The sequence below is a fragment of the Strongylocentrotus purpuratus genome, unplaced genomic scaffold (genome assembly GCF_000002235.5).
Source record: "Strongylocentrotus purpuratus isolate Spur 01 unplaced genomic scaffold, Spur_5.0 spur5_contig_870, whole genome shotgun sequence".
In the NCBI taxonomy this organism is placed as follows: Eukaryota; Metazoa; Echinodermata; class Echinoidea; order Camarodonta; family Strongylocentrotidae; genus Strongylocentrotus; species Strongylocentrotus purpuratus.
Window position 1 is genome coordinate 923142 of NW_022145580.1, and position 23876 is coordinate 947017.

The 23876-nt window shown below is 38.5% G+C and overlaps 1 protein-coding gene and 1 non-coding gene across 3 annotated transcripts in view; one reads left to right on the forward strand and one right to left on the reverse strand.

Moving 5' to 3' along the window:
• The window catches only part of LOC590251 (epsilon-sarcoglycan), a 79069-nt gene that overhangs the window by 27555 nt on the left and 27638 nt on the right, over positions 1-23876 (forward strand). For both annotated transcript variants that reach the window (XM_030976581.1, XM_030976588.1), the window contains exons 4-5: positions 2717-2789; positions 4162-4366. In XM_030976581.1, the coding sequence (XP_030832441.1) occupies positions 2717-2789; positions 4162-4366 (278 nt within the window). The remainder of the gene's footprint in view (positions 1-2716; positions 2790-4161; positions 4367-23876) is intronic.
• TRNAI-UAU lies at positions 18822-18894 on the reverse strand. Its single transcript has one exon. It is a non-coding gene; the product is annotated as a tRNA-Ile (tRNA).

Below are 23876 nucleotides of genomic sequence, written 5' to 3' on the forward strand. Positions count from 1 at the left end.
ATGTATGTCAATGGTTGAGATGATGATAAGAGTGAGAGGGAAGCTCTCTTCTTTCAACGTGTAAGGAAGCGTCAAAGGAAATGTCTTCCCCAAACGATTTCATAACGCATGTTCCCTGACCAAGAGGGTTTGATCTATGGGGAAACGAAGGGGAAAACCATGAGCTTGAGTGAATGCAGTTCAGCTAGGTAGGCAGAGGTGTGCCAGCCACTGGGGTTTATTTCATCAGAATTTGATAAAAATCAGAGATGTGGTTTAAAGCAGAACGAAATGTGATGAATTTCATGTAATCAAGAGGAAACAAGTAATTTTGGTAAATAATTTGCTGACTTATAACTTCAGTCAAATCAGTAAATTATCTTTCTGGTATATGACTCTGTGTTTCATTTTCAATGTCCTGTTTCTGTTTCTATTCGGTGAGATGGGGACATAACTTTTTTTTTTTACAGCAAGATGTTTTTACTTAGTATCCTTCCATGTTTTTTGGTCGTCCATGTTGTCTAGGCAGTTTCTATTACAAACAGTTATCATTTACAAGTTGTGTGTAAACGAGTGATGCTATTTATACTGATTTTAAAAATGTCATACTTATAATTGTGCAGAATATTAATATTCTCATGGGAATAACCTGCCATCCATGGGAATACTGACATATTTTGATAAAGTTGATAGCTGTTAACAAATGATTGACAACATTTGAAAACCATTGCTGTTGGCTAAGAATGATGTAAATGACAGTGATATCAAATATTTATTTCATTAGAAAAACAATTCAACTAAAATTCAACTGAAAATATGGGTAAGGTTTGAACTTGTACTCTTTAATTTTTATTGCTCTAATCTTCAGGCCTGATAGATGACTGATTTAAATTGGTTTCCCAATTTTTTATTATTCTTTCCCCTGTTTTTTCCTAATTTTATTTTTCCCAAAAATTTTGTTTCTTTCCGATTGTTATTCATATTTTTTTCCTCACGATTTTACCCCTTTTTCCACATTTCCCCTATTTTTCCTATTTGTTCCCAATTTTCTTACTCAAAAGGGGGGAATGTTGTTAGATGCCTCCCCCCCCCCCCCCCAAATCCTTTTTCCTTTTTTTTTTAATCGAGGGGGGGGGTAGGGTTAGGGGTGGTTCCTTTTCTTTAGTGCTCACTATCACCCCTAAATCTTGTCCGTGAGTTAAGAGTCAAAAGGATGATAAGGTACATACAAATATATGACATGATATCTTTCTAGCTCTCAGCAGTTATTAACCTTTTTGCCTTGTGCCCCCTCCGGATCTGTTTTATTTTCCTGAAGATGGGTTGATTTGTAAGATGAATAAGGAGGAATTTGTTTGACGTGTTGCAGTCTGCATGGAAATTGGATTTAGAATCTGTATTTATTCAGCCATCCCGTACGCTGATAGATAGCTGTCTTGATCTATTCAGGATGTCTGCATAGCTTCTTCTTTCTAGCCAACTTCAGAAATAAAAAAGGGTTTTTACAAAGTGTGAGGTTTTAAAGTTGTGATTTTAGTGAATGGCTTATATTATATCATTATCATAGAATAGTTTATTGCTTCAAATAGTAAATGTGCAAATTATTTGGAACAATTTGAACATATAATCTAAGAAATTTTCTGTTCTTATTACAGAATTATTCAGTCTATATTAATGACTTCCTAAATTTTTCTGTATTCTGTACTCTGAATATGTTTTATGAAAAAATGTTAATATCTGTGACATACATGAAATGAAACTAAAGAACATGAGTTTCGAAAATCAAAAACATGTTTTTGAGTTCACAGCACCCCCCCCCCCTCCCCCCAAGATACCACATATATCTCTATACTTTGAGTCTTTAAATGTCTATCTACAAGTATGAATAGATGAAAAACTTAAATGTAAGTATGTATTCAGGTTTGGGGTATTTTTATTTATTTTGATCAGCCGTAAAACAGCAATATTGTACAGAATTTTACAGACTAGTGCTTTTTAAATTCCATGGAAACCTATAAAAACAGGGCCCTTTTAGGAGACCAATATAGGATCTGGACTCTGGAGTACATCTCTTATGCATCTTCCAATGACTAACATTAAGAACTAGTTGATGATCCATTAAGTGTCTTGAATTACTTGGCCACAAGATGGAAATTGTTTCCGTCATTTGACCTACTTCCAGAAGAAAAGAAGACGAGTTTGAAGTGATCTCATTTGCAGTCTGATTGTGTAGGAGTGTATCATAGGAAATAAGATGTGATGAAGATCACTTCAGGCTGCTCCTGTGGAAATGCCTCAAGTTATTTATCAAATTACCCAATTTATCTCATTTTCCTTCTCTATTTTCATGCCCCCAATACAAAGTTGCCACAGGCATTATTTTTATCTTGATCTCTTCCCATTTTCATTCAGTATATGGTTTTTAAAGTGTGTCATCATCCAGGGTAAGATTTTTTAGAATATTTGTTCATTTTGATATTCAACATATTTTTTCTTTCTCCTTGTTAGTGTCAGGAATAATCCTGTAATTCTATCTATTGCAGTTGTCTTGTCATCTGCTGAGAGTCAGAAGGGTGTTATAATACAGTGTAAAGTACATTAGTTCTTACCCTTCTGGTTGTTGTCCAGAGACAATATTACTTGTGAAGGGTATATACATGTGGAAGTTGTTAAAAGAATAATCAATCATTTTTGTTATGTACTTGATCATTGTGACTTTATCTATTGTTTGTTTCAGATCATAGGACTCAACTCCAGAACGTATGAGAGCGCAAGAAAACTTGTTCCGATGACTGTAGAAGAGAATACAGGTTTGTATGGTTTTTCCTTTCTATCTCTCCTTCTGCTTGTCTCCGTCTCAAGGGCACTTGATTTTATGTTTGTTGATATTCACCTTCTCTTTATCTTTCTTTTTCTTTTTATAAACTTGTGCCTTTTTAATTTCATCTATCTCTTTTTCCCACTTTTTCAAAGCCCTTATTTCCTCCAATTTCTCCTCTCCGTTTGTTTTCCTTAGATATTTTAATTCCCCTATTCTCTAGTCTGTATACTGTATCCTTCTTTCTCTTTACTATTCTATTTCTGTGAATCAGAGTTAATTTTGTTACTGTTCTTCAGTTTGCAATGGGGGGAGAAAACTTAGAATGGATCTTGTTTCATTATTGCCTGTGGAAAATATCCAATATCAAATCAAGACTCATAGTTTTAGAACTTTTGGCAAGGATTCCTCTATTTTAATCTAACTCCATTTGACTGAGAATGAAATCATCTGGGTGTATGTATGATATATGAGTCATAGGGATACCAATCCCACCTTTATCAGAACTCAATGTATTAGTTCCTTTGGGGCAAAGGGAGGGGATTCAGTGTACAAGTGTATTTTTGATGTGTTGAGTGAATAAAGTAAAAAGTCATATCTTTTTGTTTTCATTTAAAAGTCAGTATGTAGTATTTGAAGCAGCAACAAAGAAATACACCACAGGAACTTTAGTTCTTAGGAATAGAATACTTTTTCAAATAGTTTTTCATTATATTCATGTTCACAAATGTATTGTATCACTCTTTTGCTCTTTTTTGTAGACAGTATTTAACTTCCATTGTGTTTCTTAAAACTTTCAAATACATTGTGTATCTTTATTCAGTCAATATGGAAAGGATATGCAGAATAAATTTGTTCCCTCTTAACTGGGACTTGTAAGTATTGTTGACTTTCGAAGTTAGTGGAAAGGAAATCACGCTCCAAAATGGTATTTTAAGATCAAGATAAGGAAATGATATGAGTGAAAACAGAGGTGTTTAAAACTTGAAACATGTAAATTTGTCTATCATAAATACATTCTTTTTTGGAGGGGGGGGGATGTCTTCACAAAGAATAACTGCTCTGACTGAAATGTTGAAAGTCAGAAGAAGATTATCGCTATTTAAATCATAGAATATAACAAACTGGCATGGATAATCCTGTTCCTAATATTATTTTAATGTTTCAGTCCTACATGTATTTAAATTTTGTAATATTCTTAAGTTCTAAACGACAGTCAGTTTATAAACTGACCTTAAATTTGTTTTTCATTTTGAGATCCATGCCAAGTATAGCAAGAAAGTGATGTAATTCTGTTACTCTCCACTGCCCATCACTGATGGAAGGTACCAATATAACCATGTCATTCTACTCCCTACTCTCAGGTTCCTCTTCTAAGTACCAGGCAGATTTCTTCATCACCAACCTGAACCTAGCCGACATTCTAGACACTGAGATACAAGATGACTTCAGGTCAGGGGTCAATGCATTCTGGGGTCAAGGGTCACAGGTCACCATTCAGTCGCTGACCTCCGCGCAGGACCTAGGACTAAGAGTACCACTCAATCCGCAGCCGGACCAGAAGTATGGGTAAATAGTCTGATTATTTAACAGACTGATGTCTGCATGTAGTAGGTAGATATAGTTAAACCTGTATGTAAAGATCTCTGAAGGGAGGCCCAAAAAGTGATCTTTATAGGCCGATGGTCTTTATGTACAGGTGTCACAATGTGACTGGGATTTCTTTTTTAGACATAATGTAATGGACAGGTGTTAGATGAATAGATGTTGTTGGTAGCAATTTACTAGGTCAACTAACTTGGATTTACTAGGTCAACTAACTTGGGTCTCTAGTAGAGCAGGTGTCTGTCTTTGTCTGTGTGTGGGGAAAGGATGAGGAGAATGTTAATAGGAAAGTTTTGTATAGAGGATTCAGTAAAAGGAATTTGGATGGACAGTTTTGGCATGAGAGGAATACAAAGAATGTTAAAGAGGTTACTATTGAGAGAGCCAACGTGGATTAGAGATTTAGGGTAGTTTAATCAGATTGCACATGAGATCTCGAGAGGAGCAGACCTTTCAGAATTTGGTCTGACTTTGGGGAGTGAATGAGGGGTGTTGGCCACGAAGGTAAAAGTTACAGCCACAGGCTATAAGCATGCTGTTGCTGGCATAGACTTTCCCTATACTATGGGACCAGGCAAGAACCAGGCAGCACAGGCCGACGTGGTAGAAGCCTCATCAGCCCTCGCCTCAACTTGGATCATCATTTGAACATCTGAACTGTAAGTTACAGAAATAAATGTATTACCTTATTTGTAATTATCTGGAAGGAAGGTTAATTTCATACATTTCATAAAGAGAAAGATATTTTCTATGTACTACGAGATAATGGATTTTTGTGTTGTATCTTGCTTGTTGAATAAGGAAGACTTAACCTTGATTATTTTGTTTGCTTAGAATATATGAGGTTTAAGAAATTGTATTGCACTGAAAAGTTATACATGTATAACTATATGTAAAGACATAGGTGTTATTCTATAATTTCTAGGTGAAAGATACCGTACATGGTCATTTATAAATGTCGCCTATTTTAGTGGTTTATGTCAGTGAAGCTAAGCTCTAGAGATTGTAAATGATTGTTGTAAATTGTTAGGATTTACATCGCTATAGCTATCGTGTTTATTTTTGTAGATGGTTGGCTATTTGGTTTCCATTTAATTCTTTTAGGGACAAGCTGGGCTCGTAGCCATAACCCTAGGCACCATCAGTGAATGGACATGTGTTCGTAGTCGACACGCTCAGGCAACCTACTCGCGTCAAGTCGTAGAGTCAACGCCCAGTGCTGTCGTACACCGGTCAGGCTTAGCAGGTCATGCATCATATCGCACCGGGTTACTACATACACCAGAGTATTTCGTTCCGCCTATTCAGAAACAGGAAGAGGTGGTATTTACGAACTCTAAATCGGGACTCTCTAACCCACAACAGTATACTTTTTATATAAAGACCGGGCTAGAGTCGGTGGGTGATTACCTGTATGTTATACCTCGAAGGATGACCTGGTTAATGGGTAATCTATTTTCCTTTGGAAATGTGAAGTACTTTGTGACATAATTGAGTACCGATAAGACGACATAAACAGTGATAGGATATACTCCTATCTAAGTTCACAGTGATTCTGAAACATTTTATTTTTGTCAATTATTTGCATGTTTAATTATATTGAGCCGATGGCTCGTAAATAAACTGTTTGTACCCTATATTTTACTCTTGAAATTGCTTGATTTTCTTGTGATACATACTCATTTCATCAGAACCTAATTTATCGTCAGACCATAATAATTTTCAGTATTTAAATCTGACAACAGGTATCAATAAGAAACCGTATTCAGGGAAAAAAAAAATTTGGTCTTTACAGACGGTTGGTCTTTCTATGCAAGTGGTCACTAAAGCAGGTTTGATTATACATGTATCATCTTGTGAGAGCAAGAAGTATGTCACTTTGCAGAGAGTTGTCATCCTTCTGGACCTCTTCAGATGATGCAGTATGGGTTGGAACAGTTTAAAGACATTCCCACTGCTTCTCTCCACCAAGGTGTTAAATGGGTACCTGGTAGGATGGGAAAGTCATATTTGCTCAGAATATGTTGAGCTTCTATAAAAAGGTGCCCGCTGAAATGCTTCCCAAGTAGTGGAGAAGGTGCACACATTGTATTTGGCCAAGCCTAAATCTGATGACTGGTGTGATAATATATCTGTAGATATTGCCAGTGTATAACTCAGATCATCATCATTATCTTTATTAGAATAGACTAGATGGACATGCATGTACTGTATCATGATATTGATCAAGGTGAGATTGTTTTGAAATATGTAGGAAGGTTGATGATAACAATAACAAAGTCATAATAGTGCTCTATATTAAACGGTTTCACGGAGTTCAAACAATTTAACATACAAGTAGCAAAATTTAATGATAACGAATGAATAGAAAAGTTTTTAGAGCCTTCTTAAAAAAACATCTAATGAAGGAGACAAGCGGACCTCATGGTCGTGGTGCAGAGGCTTGATAAGCATTATCACCAGCAACTTTACTGTTTGTTCTGGGCACATGGGGTATGGGGCAGCCTGAACTTGAAAGGAGGCCGGGTCTTGCAGAACTGAGATAGGTGGGAGCTTTACCTTGGAGACACTTGTATATACACTATGAGTTGTCTGATTGGCAGCCAATGCAGTTGCTTCAGCAAAGGAGTGAAATGGTTCAAATTCATATCAACCAAGAGAAATCTCATTGATACGATTTAGCTTTTGCTATTCTCAAACGAATATAAGCTGTTTTGTACAAAGGCTTTTTCTTCTTCAACACTTTTAATTGTGCCAGTTTATTGAACGTCCGCTGATCATACGTTACAGGTTTCCTGTGAGATTGTCGGCCGAGTTCAAGATTGGTGCTACAGTGCTATATCTGATTTCTCACCACCGAGTCACATCTGGACAGACACACAATTGTATGGTAGTGCACAAGAGACATGGATAAACAATGACATCATTTTCCTTATCTTAACCAAGGATTTCTTTAATTTCTTTTATTTCAAGAAAAGTCATGTGATGTATCTAGAGGAACTCACCTATTGGCTCTAGACCAACTATTTCTTTGTCTGCACCACAAACATTGGGAGGCTTAGCAAGATAAACGGAAGGGGAATACTTCTTGATACTTCACCAGATGTTGTCTGTAGAGCTCTGGTTGCTTGGGGGAAACTCTTCAGTTCTACATCCTATTTCAGTTGCACACCTGAACTATTCTTCAAGGATTTCTGTTTCCTGCCCTACTTCGTCTCTCATGCTACCTTCCTCTCTAACCTCACAGTTCTCACAATATACATGTACGCCTCTGATATTCTCTCTTTGAAGACGGCTGTCCAGAGCATGCTGACCAGTACAGAGAAGGGTCCTTTCCTAAATCTTGTTCACGGAAGAACGTTTGTAGGGGTACCAAGTTGTTACATCATAGTTTGGAGACAAAAAAAATGAATAATTGAGGTACACCAATTAGGAGTATTCATTATTCAAATGGAAAAAAACTTGTTTTTAGATTACTCATAGTTTTAGTTGTGATGAAAGGGAGCATGACAGATAGAAACTAAAAAAACTTATCAAATTATGTCTTAAATATGTGTTATTATAAATGTTTCTATTCCTGTGATCATACAGAAAGAAGAATAGGCAATTTATAATAACAATAGCTGCATCTATGCTGTGCACGTATCCATCCCAGGGGATGTTCGAGGCACCTACAAAGTAATATATTACCCTGGCTTTTGGCCACTGGTCCTAAGACACTCAGAGCATTTCAGGTATAAATTCCTACCAGGTACCCATTCACTACTCATGGGTGGAGAGAGGCAAATGTAGATTAATGTCCTGCCATAGAACATAAGTGCCGTGGCAGGACTCAAACCACAAACCATGTGATCCACAGTTGTGTGGCATATCCTCCAGACCATGACCGCACAGATACAAATAAAAAAGATTGTTTCAATACTGTGAATCATCGTCATCATCATTGTCGTCGTCGTCATCATCATACGATAGCGACTGAAGAAATATGGATAGGATAAAGAAGAAGGGAATGGCCATGCAGGAAGGAGGCTCAGCGCATATAAACAGTGGCTAGGAGTATAGCTATAGAATATGGTGAATATACATATAACTGCATGTATAGCCATGCAGATGGGAGCCATGATTATAAACAGTGACCAAATGGGTCAAGATGTTTAGATATGAACCTATACCTGTGACCAGACCATGAAGGAAGGACACTAAAATATTAACTGAAGAAACAAAGTCAGAAGGTATATGCGTGAACATATCCCTTTGACCATACAGGAAGGAGACTGTATGGTCACAGACTGACCACACTAATCAAACTCTACAAAGAAGAATAGGAACATAATTAATATACTCATACTCTTTAACAAGGAGACCAGGGGGGTGTTTCATAAAGCTGTTCGTAAGTTATGCACGACTTTACGCACGACTGGAACATGTTCTTGTGCTACATGTAAATGATTGAGAATCTGATTAGCACCCAAGAACATGTTCCAGTCGTGCGTAAAGTCGTGCGTAACTTACGAACAGCTTTATGAAACACCCCCCAGAATGTAAACAGCGACAAAATAAATCATGCCGTGTAAACATAACTCTGTGACTGCTGTGAAAATAGAAGCTTTTATGACATGAAATTGTAAATTAAAGCTATTTCTATGGCAAGAAACTTTGTTATTTGCCCAAATTAAGTGTTATACAATGTATCAGTTGTGATTCCTTTTTTTTTTTAGCATGAAATTGAAGCAAATTGAAATATAAGCAAACTAGTGAAATTCGCAACGTTTTCATGCACAAGAGAGTGTCTTTAAAGTATGCACTGAGGAGATGGGAATACTGATCGTACAAATGTCAAGAATACAAGGGTACCAGAATGTGAACAGTGACCAACAAATATAAATCTGAAGATATGAACACAACCCTGTGGCCAGGGAGGGGCTTGAATACATTCTGACCACATACTTACCAATATTGTATAAAATAGAATATGAACATAGCACTGTGACCCTACAGGAAGGAGACTGGGATATAAACAGTGACCAAACACTGCTACAGGTAAGCGTTCACATGTGGGTCATATTAACTCAAATACTGCCCAAAGGAAGTCAAAGTGTTAAAGGTAGACTGTTGTCATCTTTGCCTTAATCCTTTGATTTTTTTTCTCATTCACCCCATCTCTCTCTCTCTCTCTTTCTCTCTCTCTCCCTCTCTCTCTCTCTCTCCCTCTCTCTCTCACTCTCTCTCTCTCTCTCTCTCTCTCACTCCCCTCTCTCTCTCTCCCTCCCTCTCCCATTCTTTCCTTTTTTCTCTCTCGTTCTATTGTCTTCTTGTTTTAAACACAGTTTTGAGTCATAACAGTGTATATTAATAATAATCTCTTATTTTCCTGCTCTTTTTCACACACAGTATCTCTCCCTTCCTTTCTCTTTCTTTCTCTATCTCTCTCTCTCTCTCTCTCTCTCTCTCTCTTTCTTCTTTTTTCCCTTTTCTTTTATCTTCTCTTTGTCTCTCTCATTTTCCACTTCTTTGTCTCAACAATAAGCTTCCAATGACCTCTGAACATTTTCTAATTTCTTTTAGCACTATATCCCAGGACGATTTATATACGGAAGCTTTTATTGATTTCATTGTCTGTTTCTCAATCCTGATGATTTTCTCGAGGATACCATAGCACATGACTCTAGCTGAGCGGTATAGCTGATGCCTGTCATCATGATGTGTATTGTCTGCTTTTATGACCCCCTGGGGAATCCCCCTGGGGAATCTAACCCATGACCAGGTAGATCCAGTCTGCATGGTGCTAGATCAGTGCACTTGTCTTACAATGACCTTTCATTTGAAAGAAAATCATTATTAAACTATTGATCTTTAATGCTGGTAAGCAAACAGTTGTAATAAGCTAGTGAAGATGATTCATTGATATTGTAATATTCCTGAAAAATACAATTGTTTCTCATGAAGGAAAATTGAGAAAGTCAAATTTGTGAAATATACATTTATGTATTAAGTTGCTTGCATACAAATTACTTTTTTTAGTAATTTATGAATTTAAGTTGAAATGGCAATGGTGAAACTTGACTATATGCAACCTGTCCATAATTTATAAACGTTGTAGAGAGTCACTAGACTTGCTTATGTCTAGCATATGTAGGATACATGAGACGCACAAGGAGACCTGCATACGTGTGCTGATTCAGACACGTAGTCATTCTGAGTGATACATTCAATTCTTCTTTTGAAAAGTACTTCCTTTTACTTGAAATAAATATGCTCCATATGGATGAATCTAAAATTAAATTAAGCATTCATGGGAAACATCTTTTACTCATTTTCATTTGAACAATAGGTTTAGTTGTTGAGAGTATCCCAGATAACAATACGGCGTTGGGCCAACGTCGGCCACCGTCGGCAGGGTCGCAGTCGGCAAGCCAACGTTGGCTAATCGTTGGGCCATCGTCGCCATTTTTTACTGATAAATGGTGGCTATTGGTTGGCTCATTCGACGTTGGGCCAATGTTGGCTGAACGTTGGTCCATTGTCGCCATTTTCACTGATAAATGGTGGCTATAGGTTGGCTATTCGACGTTGGGCCAATGTTGGCTGAACGTTGGTCCATTGTCGCCATTTTCACTGATAAATGGTGGCTATTGGTTGGCTATTCGACGTTGGTCCAATGTTGGCTGAACGTTGGTCCATTGTCGCCATTTTCACTGATAAATGGTGACTATTGGTTGGCTATTCGACGTTGGGCCAATGTTGGCTGAACGTTGGTCCATTGTCGCCATTTTCACTGATAAATGGTGGCTATTGGTTGGCTATTCGACGTTGGGCCAATGTTGGCTGAACGTTGGTCCATTGTCGCCATTTTCACTGATAAATGGTGGCTTTTGGTTGGCTATTCGACGTTGGGCTATCGTTGGTTTAATGTTGGTCCATTGTCGCCATTTTCACTGATAAATGGTGGCTTTGGGTTGGCTATTCGACGTTAGGCCAATGTTGGCTAAATGTTGGTCCATCGTCTCAATTATCACTGATAAATATTGGCTATTGGTTGGCTATTCGACGTTGGGCTAACGTTGGCTCATTGTCGCCATTTTCACTGATAAATGTTGGCTTTTGGTTGGCTATTCGACGTTGGGCCAATGTTGGCTGAACGTTGGTCCATTGTCGCCATTTTCACTGATAAATGATGGCTATTGGTTGGCTATTCGACGTTGGGCCAATGTTGGCTAAACGTTGGTCCATTGTCGCCATTTTCACTGATAAATGGTGGCTTTGGGTTGGCTATTCGACGTTGGGCCAATGTTGGCTAAATGTTGGTCCATCGTCTCAATTATCACTGATAAATGTTGGCTATTGGTTGGCTATTCGACGTTGGGCCAATGTTGGTTGAACGTTGGTCTATCTCTCATTTATTACTGATAAATGTTGGCTTTTGGTTGGCTATTCGACGTTGGGCTAACGTTGGCTCATTGTCGCCATTTACACTGATAAATGGTGGCTATTAGTTGGTTATTCGACGTTGGGCTAAAGTTGGCTCAACGTTGGTCCATTGTCTCAAATATTACTGATAACTGTTGGCGTTTGGTTGGCTATTCGACGTTAGGCCAATGTGGGCTGAAAGTTGGACCATCGTCTCAATTTTAACTTATAAATGTTGGCTATTGGTTGGCTATTCGGCGTTGGGCCAATGTTGGCTTCATGTTGGTCCATCGTCTCAATTTTTTTTTTAAATGGTGGCTTTGGGTTGGCTTTTCGACGTTGGGTTAACGTCGGCTGAACGTTGGTCCATCGTCTCAATTTTAAATTTTAAATGTTGGCTTTTGGCTGGCCATTCGATGTTGGGCCAATGTTGGCTGAACGTTGGTCCATCGTCTCAATTATTACTGATAAATTGTGGCTGTTAATTGGCTATCGACGTTTGGCTATTAACGTTGGCTCAAAGTTGGTCCATCGTTTCAAATTTTACTGAGAAATGGTGGATATGTTGGCTAATATACGCGACGTTGGGCCAACCTTGGCTTAACGTTGGTCTATATCATGGGTGTCGAATCTTACGTAATACCTATTGTTCAGGGGGGATGAATGAATATATCACCCCCCCCCCCCCCCCCCCCCTGATGAATAGGTATCAATGACAGATCGACACCCATGGTCTATATCGTCTCCATCTTTACTGATAAATAGTGCATGTATATATTGGTTGGCTATATGACGTTGGGCCAACGTAGCAAATACGACCTAGTACCGCTACATCCGGGTAAAAAAAAATTGCATGCGTGCGCATGCCCATGTGCTCATGCAATTGCAACGTACGTCAGCCATATCCTGTCCATTTGTCTGGACCAGTTGCCGGGGAGTACCAACACTGCATGGTAAATGAATGATTTTCTTTCTCTTTCAACGTTATTTTTGTGAGCATGTCGCGTGAAACTGATAAATTGTATAGTGTGAGAACTTCCCGTCACAAAGCGAGGGAAATAGCATGAGAAATTGTTAAAGTAATCATTGATAATTCCCTGTCCAAATGAAAGTGTAAGTGAGTACGAGCGTACGCTTAGCATGCACACCCGCTGCGTGCAATTGAAGTGTGAGTGATGGCTATGATGGCTATGATGGGGGCCGAAGTGTCGGCATCAGATGCATTGAGTGTTTGCCGTGATAAATGTTAATATGTTCCTGACTTAGAGTACCTAGGTGATGTATTGATGCATCATGTTGCAGCGTCCGTGACAGTGATGATGTTCATCCTAATATGCAATATCGACCATGAATCAAATGATTGTGAATCTGTTGGTGTACAGTGTTGAAGGTGCTGATGCATTGTTGGAAAGACCAATTGAATCAAATAGAGCTGAATGGGAAGACGCATCATTTTTTTATGCATATCTAAATGATATTATAGTCTCTGATACTTTCAGATTTAGAAGTAGGTCTATACTATACTCTGTAGTAGCTCCATATATGCTGATGATGATTCAGTTCGAAAAGGAATAAATTACGAGATTGGGCTGTGAATTAAGATATCCCGCTAGTACATGTTTCTAGCCTCCTGAAATCTTACAAGGGAGTGTGCCAAGTCTGCCAAAATATGCAAGAACTTTGTATCAACACATTTAGTGGATTGTGAGTGTGATGTGAAAGAGGTATATAGCTGGTGGGAATTACCCTCATTTTGGCATTTGCAATCATTTAAAGTCGCAATTGGCCAAGAACCTCAATTTGATCAAATAGTAAATAGGAAAAACTATTGGGGGCGGGGGTAACACTGATCGATCCCATAATATTCATTCACAATTTTCATTCACAAATTTGATTATTGCTGCATTTTTATTTTCATTTTCAAATTAGTTTTTATTGTTTATGCACATGTATATTAAATTGCTATAATTTGAACTGAAGGTAAATATTCTAATTATTTATTTTTTAAAATTCTGACGTTCTTTATTAATACATTCAATCCTATATAGCTCTTCCAAATCCCAATACTTTTTTCTCCCATAATCCCTACAATTCTGAAATTTAAATATTAAATCCTGCATTTCATATCGTCAACTTCACAACAAATTCCAGATTCCTCTACCCGTTCAGATCCAGCTACCGGCCCCTACCTCGATCATCCAGAACAGCATCAACAGCACCAAGGACCCCTTCGACATCGACCCCATCAACCTCCAGAACACTGTCGACCCCAACGACCCCATTGACCTCAACATTCAGAAATATGGGTATGTCATTTGGCATTTTATTCATTTTGTATTTAGTTATACATGTAGACAGGATACCACTTCTTAGTATTCGTTATAGTTGTGCCCTGCACACAAAGTACAAATGTACTGGATTAATGTACGTTTGTGTAGGACATAGCTGCTAACGGATGCTAGTATCTTTTTCCTGATTATATTGAGAAACTGCATTGTGATCACTTACAAAACTATTCAACAACAACAAATCATAGCAGTATTTTTTTGGAAACAATTCTGAATTCAGGGTGCCACAAAAAACAAAACACAGTCAATTGATTTGTTTCTTGTATAAGCAACTAACGATATAGCTTTGTGTTTTTGTTTCTACTTTGAAGCCCCTCGAGCTCTCTCAAGTATTGGGAGCTTACATAAATACAAAAAAAAAGTATTGGGAGCTTCACATTTCACTTCAATGTTATAATGATGTGAAAGAAAATGCCACTCTTCTTCAAACATTTGTCCTAAAAATTAGAAAGAATACAAACTTGCTAACTAAGGGTTTTGTGTTGTATGCAGAAAACGCAAATTTTGTATTCTTTCATCCATATTCTACTTCAAACACATTTGTTAGGGCAATATTCTATTTGCAGAAGTGTCCGGTGTTAATGACATCCTCTTTTACATCATACCATTTAAGTGAGATTGTGCCATCTATTCTTTGGCTAATTTTGGGATCCAACACTTAAGAGGGGCTTTAAACTGTTATCAATCAAGCATCTCAACACTGAGCAAACAGATACTATAAATTGGTTCTTTCTATAATTACTGCCATTTTACCTCAAATGTATATTTCCTTTGTTAAGAAGAGCGTTTGATGCTATTCTAATTAAACAAGACAAAAATAAAAGAAATCCATTCCTTTCTAATTTCCATACGTCTGGGTCATTCGCTCTAAAGTACTTCTATCCATGAAATTTCATCAAAACTAGGGAGGATGTGCCACTCAGGACTACTTCCCTTGAATGCCGTACTATTTGATTAATATCCGTACTATTTCAAGGTGATGTTTCCATGATCTGCTTTTAAATCTTGTTTGGTTTCTTTCTTCCTCTTTTTTTTGCCGCAGATGTCGAAGTTGTACCACCACAAGCTAGACAAGATTTTGATTCCGACAAACCCATTCTTTAAAGGTCCATTGCCTTAGGAAATTAAAACTTTTATGTCTTGTATCAAGACCCTTTTAAAGCAACATAATAACAATTGTTCCATAAATAAATGCCTCCTTATATTTTTTACAATTTTTTGAAAACCTCTCCAAGTTGCTCGTCTAATGGTGGACCCCGACTCTTACAATTCTCAGAGTTCCTCGGAATGATTGACCAAAGGATTAGTGATGTTATATCAAGAACGATCTCCGCTTAGGCAAGCTATGGTGCTTGCTAGCCAGCTCTGCAGGCATTATGTTTTGTACACAAACATAAACAATAACTTTTGTTATTAAATAGTGTGATATGCATCTTTACTTGTTATTTATTGTGGTGAAATTTCACTAATGGCCCAATTTTAAAAAGAGAGCTATACCATGAGTCGAAGAAGGTCGTAATTGATTTGAATGCCTGTATAACGTGTCAACTAAATGCATGCTATAAAGAATTTCAAAGGTAAGAAAAAAATGTTTCATATATCTAAGTGACTGAATGTTTTTCGTACTACCTTCTTCTCAATTTAAAGAAATATTGGAAGTGGTATATCAGAGTGAAGAAACTTGTGTTTTTCCCTTTACAAGCTCTGCTCTTTCTTACTTCACTTTCAAATTTCCTCTCTTGTTATATAAACATTTAGCGATTGCTTTACTTCACACATTCAAGCAATGTATACTATCCCTCCTAAAAAAACAGTTTGTAGATGTGTTAACAATAGATATGGCGACGAAATGTATCAGCATCTCTGAAATGCCTAAGCATAAAAAATGTTGGCAATTTCTCTGAATTTTATTTTTTATTTTTTATGGAACATTGTTTACATTAATTGCCTAGTTCTTGGTATGCAAATGGTGGACACTTTATTAATTTCTTTATATTTTTGTGCTGTACATATGTAGAGGAATCTTGTCATAAGCAATCGTGTTCGTCTGCCAGAAAGTTTGTTTTGTTTTACTCGGGAAGTTGTGAGGATTGTTTATTATATTCGTACAATGAATTTCAGTATGTTATGTTGTGTTACGTGTAAGCGACAATTCATTTTATAACAGCTCCTGTCGTCCTAGCATTCATTGATAGTAGGCCTATCTTGTGACACATTGAGGTACCTTGAACTTGAAACTATGTTTACATCTTTTTTCGAATTCAAACGAAAATACAAAAGAAAGATGTACAATCATTGTATTCACATTTACAACAGTTTGTTTATTACACATAAAATAAAGTATATGTTTTATCACAAAATCAGTTTATTTTCCTTGTTCTTTTGTTTTGGAGGGAGGGGGATGTATTCAGAGCAAATTCTAAGAAGCAAGATGGTGAACTTTTCATTAAAATGGGACAAATAAGTTGTTATCAAGTTTTGATAGTGATTAAAATGTACAAGATAATAGACATGACGAAATTAAATAACATGTCCCTCTTGCTTCATTGTTATTATACATATCTTCCAGAGGGATCTAAGTCGAGTTCTATAATGAACTTTTCTCAAATTCAGTCTAATTTTGATGAAATTGTTACTATCTTCATTTTGTGGATTTTGCTCTGTTTATTTATTTAATCCAATCTTAAACTACTTGGCTTTTCCTTGTCACGTTGTGATGCATGTGTTTGAATGATTGTACAACGGACGACTGATGTTGGTGTGAATATGTTTTTGAGTTGGTGTTGGTAATGTCAGAAGGATGTTGGCATGAACTGGAAAGGGGAGGTACAACGTCGGCACATGGTGGGATACGGGTTGGCATAACGTTGCTTCTACGTCGGCAAATGGTGGAGAAGAGGTTGGCATAACGTTGGTCTAGCATTGGCACATGGTGGAGAAGGGGTCGGCACTTGGTGGGAAAAGGGTTGGCATTATGTTAGGACAACGTCGGGGAGACGTCGGCACATAGTGTAAAAGGGATTGGCATTACGTTGGTCCTACGTCAGGGAGACGTCGGCACATGGTGGAAAAGGGGTTGGCATTACGTTTGTCCTATGTCGGCATATGGTGGGATAGGGGTTGACATGACGTTGGTCATACGTCGGGGGGACGTTGGCCCGATGTTGGCTTAATGTCATTTCGTCGCTGTCGAGCCAACGTTGGCCCGCCGGCAAGAAAGCCGTTGGCCCAACATCACATTGGCGACGATGGCGCAACGTAACAGCCCACGAGGTCGGCACATGGTGGGATAGGGGTTGGCATAACGTTGGTCCAATGTCGGAACTACGTCGGCACATGGTGGGATAGGGGTTGGAATAACGTTGGCCCTACGTCGTGGAGACGTCGGCACATGGTTGAAAAGGGGTTGGTATAACGTTGGGCCAATGTCGAGGAGACGTCGGCACATGGTGGGATAAGGGTTGGCATAACGTTTATCCAATGTCGGAATAACGTCGGCACATTGTGGGATAGGGGTTGGCATAACGTTTGTCGTACGTCGGCACATGGTTAAAAAAGGGTTGGGACGACGTTGGTCCAATGTCGGAAAGACGTCGGCATACGGTGGAAAAGAGGTTGGCATAATGTTGGTTCAATGTCGGGAGGACATCGGCACATATGGTCGGATAGGGGTCGGCATAACGTTGGCCCGATGTTGGCTTAATGTCATTTTGTCACTGTCGGGCCAACGTTGGCCCGCCGGCAAGAAAGCCGTGGGCCCAACATCATGTTGGCGACGTTGGACCAACGTAACAGCTTACGTTGGCCCCACGTTGGCGTAACGTCGTATTGTTATCTGGGATGTTGTCATCATTCAATAGTCTGATTGAGTCCAATGAACATTGATAGATAGCTGAATCATATTTCAATGGATAGGTGCTTCTCCATTAGCTCAAGATGAAAGCGACTTTGAGATATGAGATCCGATTAGCGCAGCTTGTGTAGAACCTGCCCAAGGTAGAAGCTCCCTGCTGTAGTTGGTGTGAGGTGAGGAGTCACATGAATAATTAGCTCAAGCTACAAGGTCATAGTCTGAATGAATTTGTTGCCAGCAATAAGCCTGCCAATTGTCCAAACTGCAGGCTATTTCACAAACAAGCCCTATGTTCCTTGAGGTAATAACTCAAGCTTCATGTAAATGCAATGATGAATGAATCCGCTATTTGTATTTCTAATTCAGATTAGTTTGAGACTAGTTGTGATTGGGCTTAGATCAGAATGATACAGCAATCTTTTCTGTAAACCCTGACTAGTGAAGACTGGTCTTACAGGCATGAACTGTAAGAGCAATATCTGCTAATATATTGTTTGTTACTAACCAAGTGAGAAACCTTGAGTTCAACCCTCTTCCTCAAGACTCCCTTGGGGTGATCACTCATTAACCAACCAACATGCTTCTCTAGTTTAAGTTTCAGGAGATTCCTATGCACCACGAAAATCTTTGGAATATCCCTTTGATATGATGATGATAACGTTTTATTTACCCAGGGTAGCCACTTCAGTTATGAAACTGCTTTTCCAGCGGGCCCTGCATAAGATAATATGTTATTACTACCCTTCTCCAATCTAATATGCTGAACACCTAGCTAGAAGACAGAAGGTTCCATTGTTATAAGTCTTTGGTATGACTCGGCCGGGGTTCGAACCCACGACCTCCCGTTCATAAGGCGGGCGCTCTAACCACTGAGCCACCATGCCCGGTCAATAGTCAATATTGCAGCAGTGTGCCTACACAGGGAAAAGAAATTGTGCCAGGTTGTTGTCCACTGATCATAGATTACCTTCTTTCTTTTGAGATTGTCGGTAGAGTTCATTATTTTTTAAAAATTACAGTAGGTGTGTCTTAGAAGATAATCAAACGTTCTGGGATGTATTTGTTACATCTCAATACAAGGTCACTGTCAGACTTTATGAATCTTAACAAGAGTACAGTGCACTTTGACCCCTAAAGATCATGTCTGACCCCCTGGATGGAAGGTTGCTATGGAGTCCTGGGGGTGTTTCACAAAGACTAAGATAGACTTTAAGTTGGACTTAACTATGGCAGGCCGTTAATGCCACTGTTTGCTCTCACCATTATGATCTTTAGATAATGCTTTTTCTTTTCAATAATGAATTATAAAACATTTAAATCCTGTAGATTTGTGACCTTCATTTGTACGTCCCTTGAGAGACCAATGCCAGTAGATGGTGACAGTAAACAGTGACATGAACAGCCTGTCAACCCTATTTGAGTTTATTCTGTTGGCTCTTCATTGCTTGTGGCAGGTTATTGTAAAAGTGAACGAAGGACCTTCATATTGTCTTTCTTCCAGAAAACTAAGTTCCAGAAGTTTTGTAATGTGATACAAGCTTGGTTAGTGACTAATTGCCTTCTAATCCAATGAACATCGATGTTTGCTGAATCACATCTCAGTGGAGTCCTGTCTAAGCATGAACGCTTAGAACATGACATCCCTTTGTTTATGTTTATTGCTAACGGAGTGAGAAGCACTCAGATCAACCCTTTTCCTGCAAACTCTCCTGGGAGCTGATCACTCATTAGCCAGTATTACACCATAGCTTTGTAGAACAGTAGTTTGTAAGTGTTTTGCCTGTATGACCTCCATCTGACATATTTTGTCAGTGCCTTAAACCACCAACCTGTCACTACTACTCCATTAGATTCGGCTATACATGTATTGAAATGAATTACCCCTCCCACACACACACACACACACACACACACACACATTCTCACATCAGGGCCTTTGTGGGGCACCTGATTGTGGGGTATTTCTGTGCATTCCAGATATACCTTGTGGTCCCCTACTAGTGGGGTATGTACAACCTGGCGATAACGACCCGGCGGTGTGCTTACGATGTTACCATAAAAAAGTGTGCAAGTTTTAGCACACGCTCACAAAAAGTCATTTATGGGGTACCACTTCTAATGCCCCGCAGGGCATAGGAGACCGAATATACAGTCATTTGAAAGACTTTACTCTGTGGGGTCCTGAAAAAATACCCCACAAAGTAAAAATGCCTCACAAGGGGTATGTGAAGCGCACATAAAACCCCACAAGAATGCTGAGGTGAGAGCGCACACACACACACTCACACAGCCAAAATGTCTGTTAAGAAACATTTTGTAGAAGATTTCAAGATGCAGCAGTATACCAATGAATATATCTTGGCATAGATATTTGTAGTAGTATTGCACTACTTTCTGGAAACTTTCTTAAGGTGATTGTAGTGCAGACAGAATAACTGGGAGATCATTGTGATAATGCATATTGTACATCCCCCTTTGAAGGGTCACCAAAAGGTCGACAAGGGTCTGCTAAGGCTACAAGATCAGGGCCCCCGTCTTACAAAGAGTTACGATCGATCCATATCAATCGCAAGTCCTCTAATCAATCGCAAGTTTGCAGTCTCCTATCTCTTATGTACATAGTTGCGATTGATATCAACTCTTTGTAAGACGGGGCCCAGAAGTGGACAGATACATGTACAACATGGATATTCTGTGCTTCTACATTTTATATGGAGAATTAATGCACAAAATGTCACCAAAAGTCTTCACCCAAAAATCATGGAGTTCTTGAACTTCTGTCGTCCAGATGTGTATCCAGACTGATTGATTAGTAATCCAATGATCATTGATGTTTGCTGTATCACATATCAGAGGAAGTATAGGAACATTCATCACCGACCCTCAGAGAAGTCCTCCGTTCAACCCTGTTCCTTGAAGCTCTCTAGGGATGTCCACTCACTGCTATCTGAGTGCAGAACAATGGTACAGGAACTCCATGTGGCCGGGGCCTGGGAGTGTGAGGGGCAGGTCTTCCTGTCAAGCATTGTTCTTTTTCATTCCATGTAAGCTCCTGATGAGCATCATGGTGTGGGAATGTCAAGGAGGTGTGGGATTTTGAAGCAGGTTAGCAGAAACAGATGATGTATTCCCAGGAATGTTTGACGTATAAAATGTGTGAAAGATGAAATTTGGTTTAACCCTTCCAGTGCCTTTCAACTACCGATACCAAAATTCTCATATTGTACAATATTCTCATAATTGTTTTATTAAATATAAGATGAACTGCATTAACAAAGAAAAATAGATTGTGCAGCTACATGTATAATGTGAGATGTTTGAATGATTGATAACATTATGGCTCTTTTCAAACAAAACTCTTGCTTTTGGTGAGTGGTAAAATGCATCAATAACTTTTAAAACAAACATTTATCTTTCAACTTTAAGATATTGACCCGAAATAACAGTACGCACCATTCATTGTTCAGGGCCTAGCTTCCTTACAATATTATATTTAGTCCCGCTATAAGAGTGTTGTAAAATATATCAAGAACTTTAAAAAGAAATGAATCATTGCTCCAAGGAAAGTATCATGACGTAAGATGACTGTGCAATGTCTAAAATAACTGTGAGGGGTTAGTCCAAGACTCCACCCAACATCAGAGATGTTCTGATGTGTCATCTTCATGGTGGTCTGTAATAAGACGTAGATCAATCCCATCATGCATCATGGACTCGGGAGGAGTCTCCTAATCACAGATTGTGCTTTGAGTGACAAATTATTTGCTGTTCCAGACTACATGTAGCTGTATGATGGTCAGAAACTGTCCAAGGACTAGGGCAAGAAACTTTTCCAAGTTTGATTTTGTAAGACAGTATGAACATTGAAGGTCACTCAAATCTTAATGATATTCAACTCTTTTGAGATGATTACTTCTTTTCTTGCTTTTTTCCACAAAATTTCTATAAATGTAAATGTCTTGATTGAATACCAACACTCCTTGCGTTTCAGTTGTAACACAAACTAGCAAATATCTTCTGGGGTATATCTCCAAAGCTATGAGGTAATGGTATATCTCTGATTAGACAATATTCCCTAGAGTCAGAAAAGGTACTGGGTGATGTTCTAGGTAAAGACATACAGGATGCCACAAACTCCAAACATACTCAAACAAACTCAGTAACAAGGCACTACTGTATAGAGAGCAGAGAGTGAGATTGCTCTAATAGTTTGGATGTTAAGAGGAGATGAGAGAAAGCAAGTGGTCCAAGAAGATAAGGAGCAAGGCTTGGTAACATGTGGAGCATAGTGAGAGAGAATACCCTTGATGTGTTCTAGATTGCTGATTAGCGTCATGTTCACACTTAGTGTGAAGTGGGCCAAGAAGATAAGGAGCAAGGCTTGGTAACATGTGGAGCATAGTGAGAGAGAATACCCTTGATGTGCTCTAGATTGCTGATTAGCATCGGCATGTTCACACTTAGTGTGAAGTGGGCCAAGAAGATAAGAAGCAAGGCTTGGTAACATGTGGAACATAGTGAGAGAGAATACCCTTCATATGCTCTAGATTGCTGATTAGCGTCGGCATGTTCACACTTACTGTGTTCTTGAAATAGGGACAAAATGCATGGTTTTACTGGCCTATCCACACAAGATGTAGGTGTATTTGACAGTACCAAACAGCCCGAATATGTACCAATTTTTAGCTGTAGAAAATTCCACCTCCAAGGTAGGAATAAATTGCAACAAATTTTGAGAATGTATCCATATTAAATTTGTGTGTATGTTTTCAAGAATTGTGTGTCTCAGTTTGATACTTTTGTAAGGCCAGACTCATATTCATCTCATTTACAAGAGGAAGAGAGTGTGTGAGACTCTCCTTGACCATCTCTCCTAGACCATGTCATGGGTTCAGTAATCCACCTGTTATAAATATCTAAATGTACGAGTACATCACTCAGAAGGGATTGATGAAAGCAATATGACTTTGAAATAAAACTCTTCCCCTTCTAAATCCCAATTCGTACTGACTTTCTCTCATATCTCTTTAATTGCACTTGTAAGATGCATTAGTTTGCCATCAATGTCCCAGCTATGACTAAAGTAAACTCAAGATGTATTTTCTGCTTTATATACCCGCAGGTATTCCATGATCTATTACTTTTAATGATCGGCCCACAGGAAACAATGAAAGCAAAAGGATACCCTTCTGAAAGCAATGGTTTCGATAAGGAAACCAACCTTCAGTTTCATGGATATTTAAACTTACTTCATCTAACATCCCATGCTCTAAACACTTAATTTGTTGTAATTTCCATTTCACCTCAGAACTTCAATTTCAAAGTCAAGTCAAAGGGCTTCAACCTCCTGTTTCTTGACCCTAAACCAAACCAAACCAAACCCAGCTTTTCCTGTGAGTAGTATAGAGGAAGGCAAGAAGCTGCATTACATCTACAAATAGAGCATCATAGATATGCTTTCATGGACATTTAAACTATGATTACTTATTAGACATTATGTGTTTTATTGTCTAGATTTAGAAAAAAGGAAGTTACCAACCTGGGCTTGTGTCATGCCTCACACACCCAAAATCAACCACAGAAGAGTTCTTAGTAAGAGGTGTGACAAGGGAGAGTTATGTAGTTTTGAGTAAACATAGAGCTCTGTGAGACGACTGAGTTCAGCTAGGGTTGCCAATATGATTGATTTTATGGCATCCACCTTTGATTCCATGACCATGTCAGTTTCCTGTCTTGCTCGCTGGCTTTCTTAATGGAACATTTACATTTGATCATAAATCAGGAATTCTGCAAGATTTTCTTTTCTTTTATGTTGTTGCATCTTCAAAGTATTTTTTGTTAATCTTCTGATTTTAAGGTGATCACC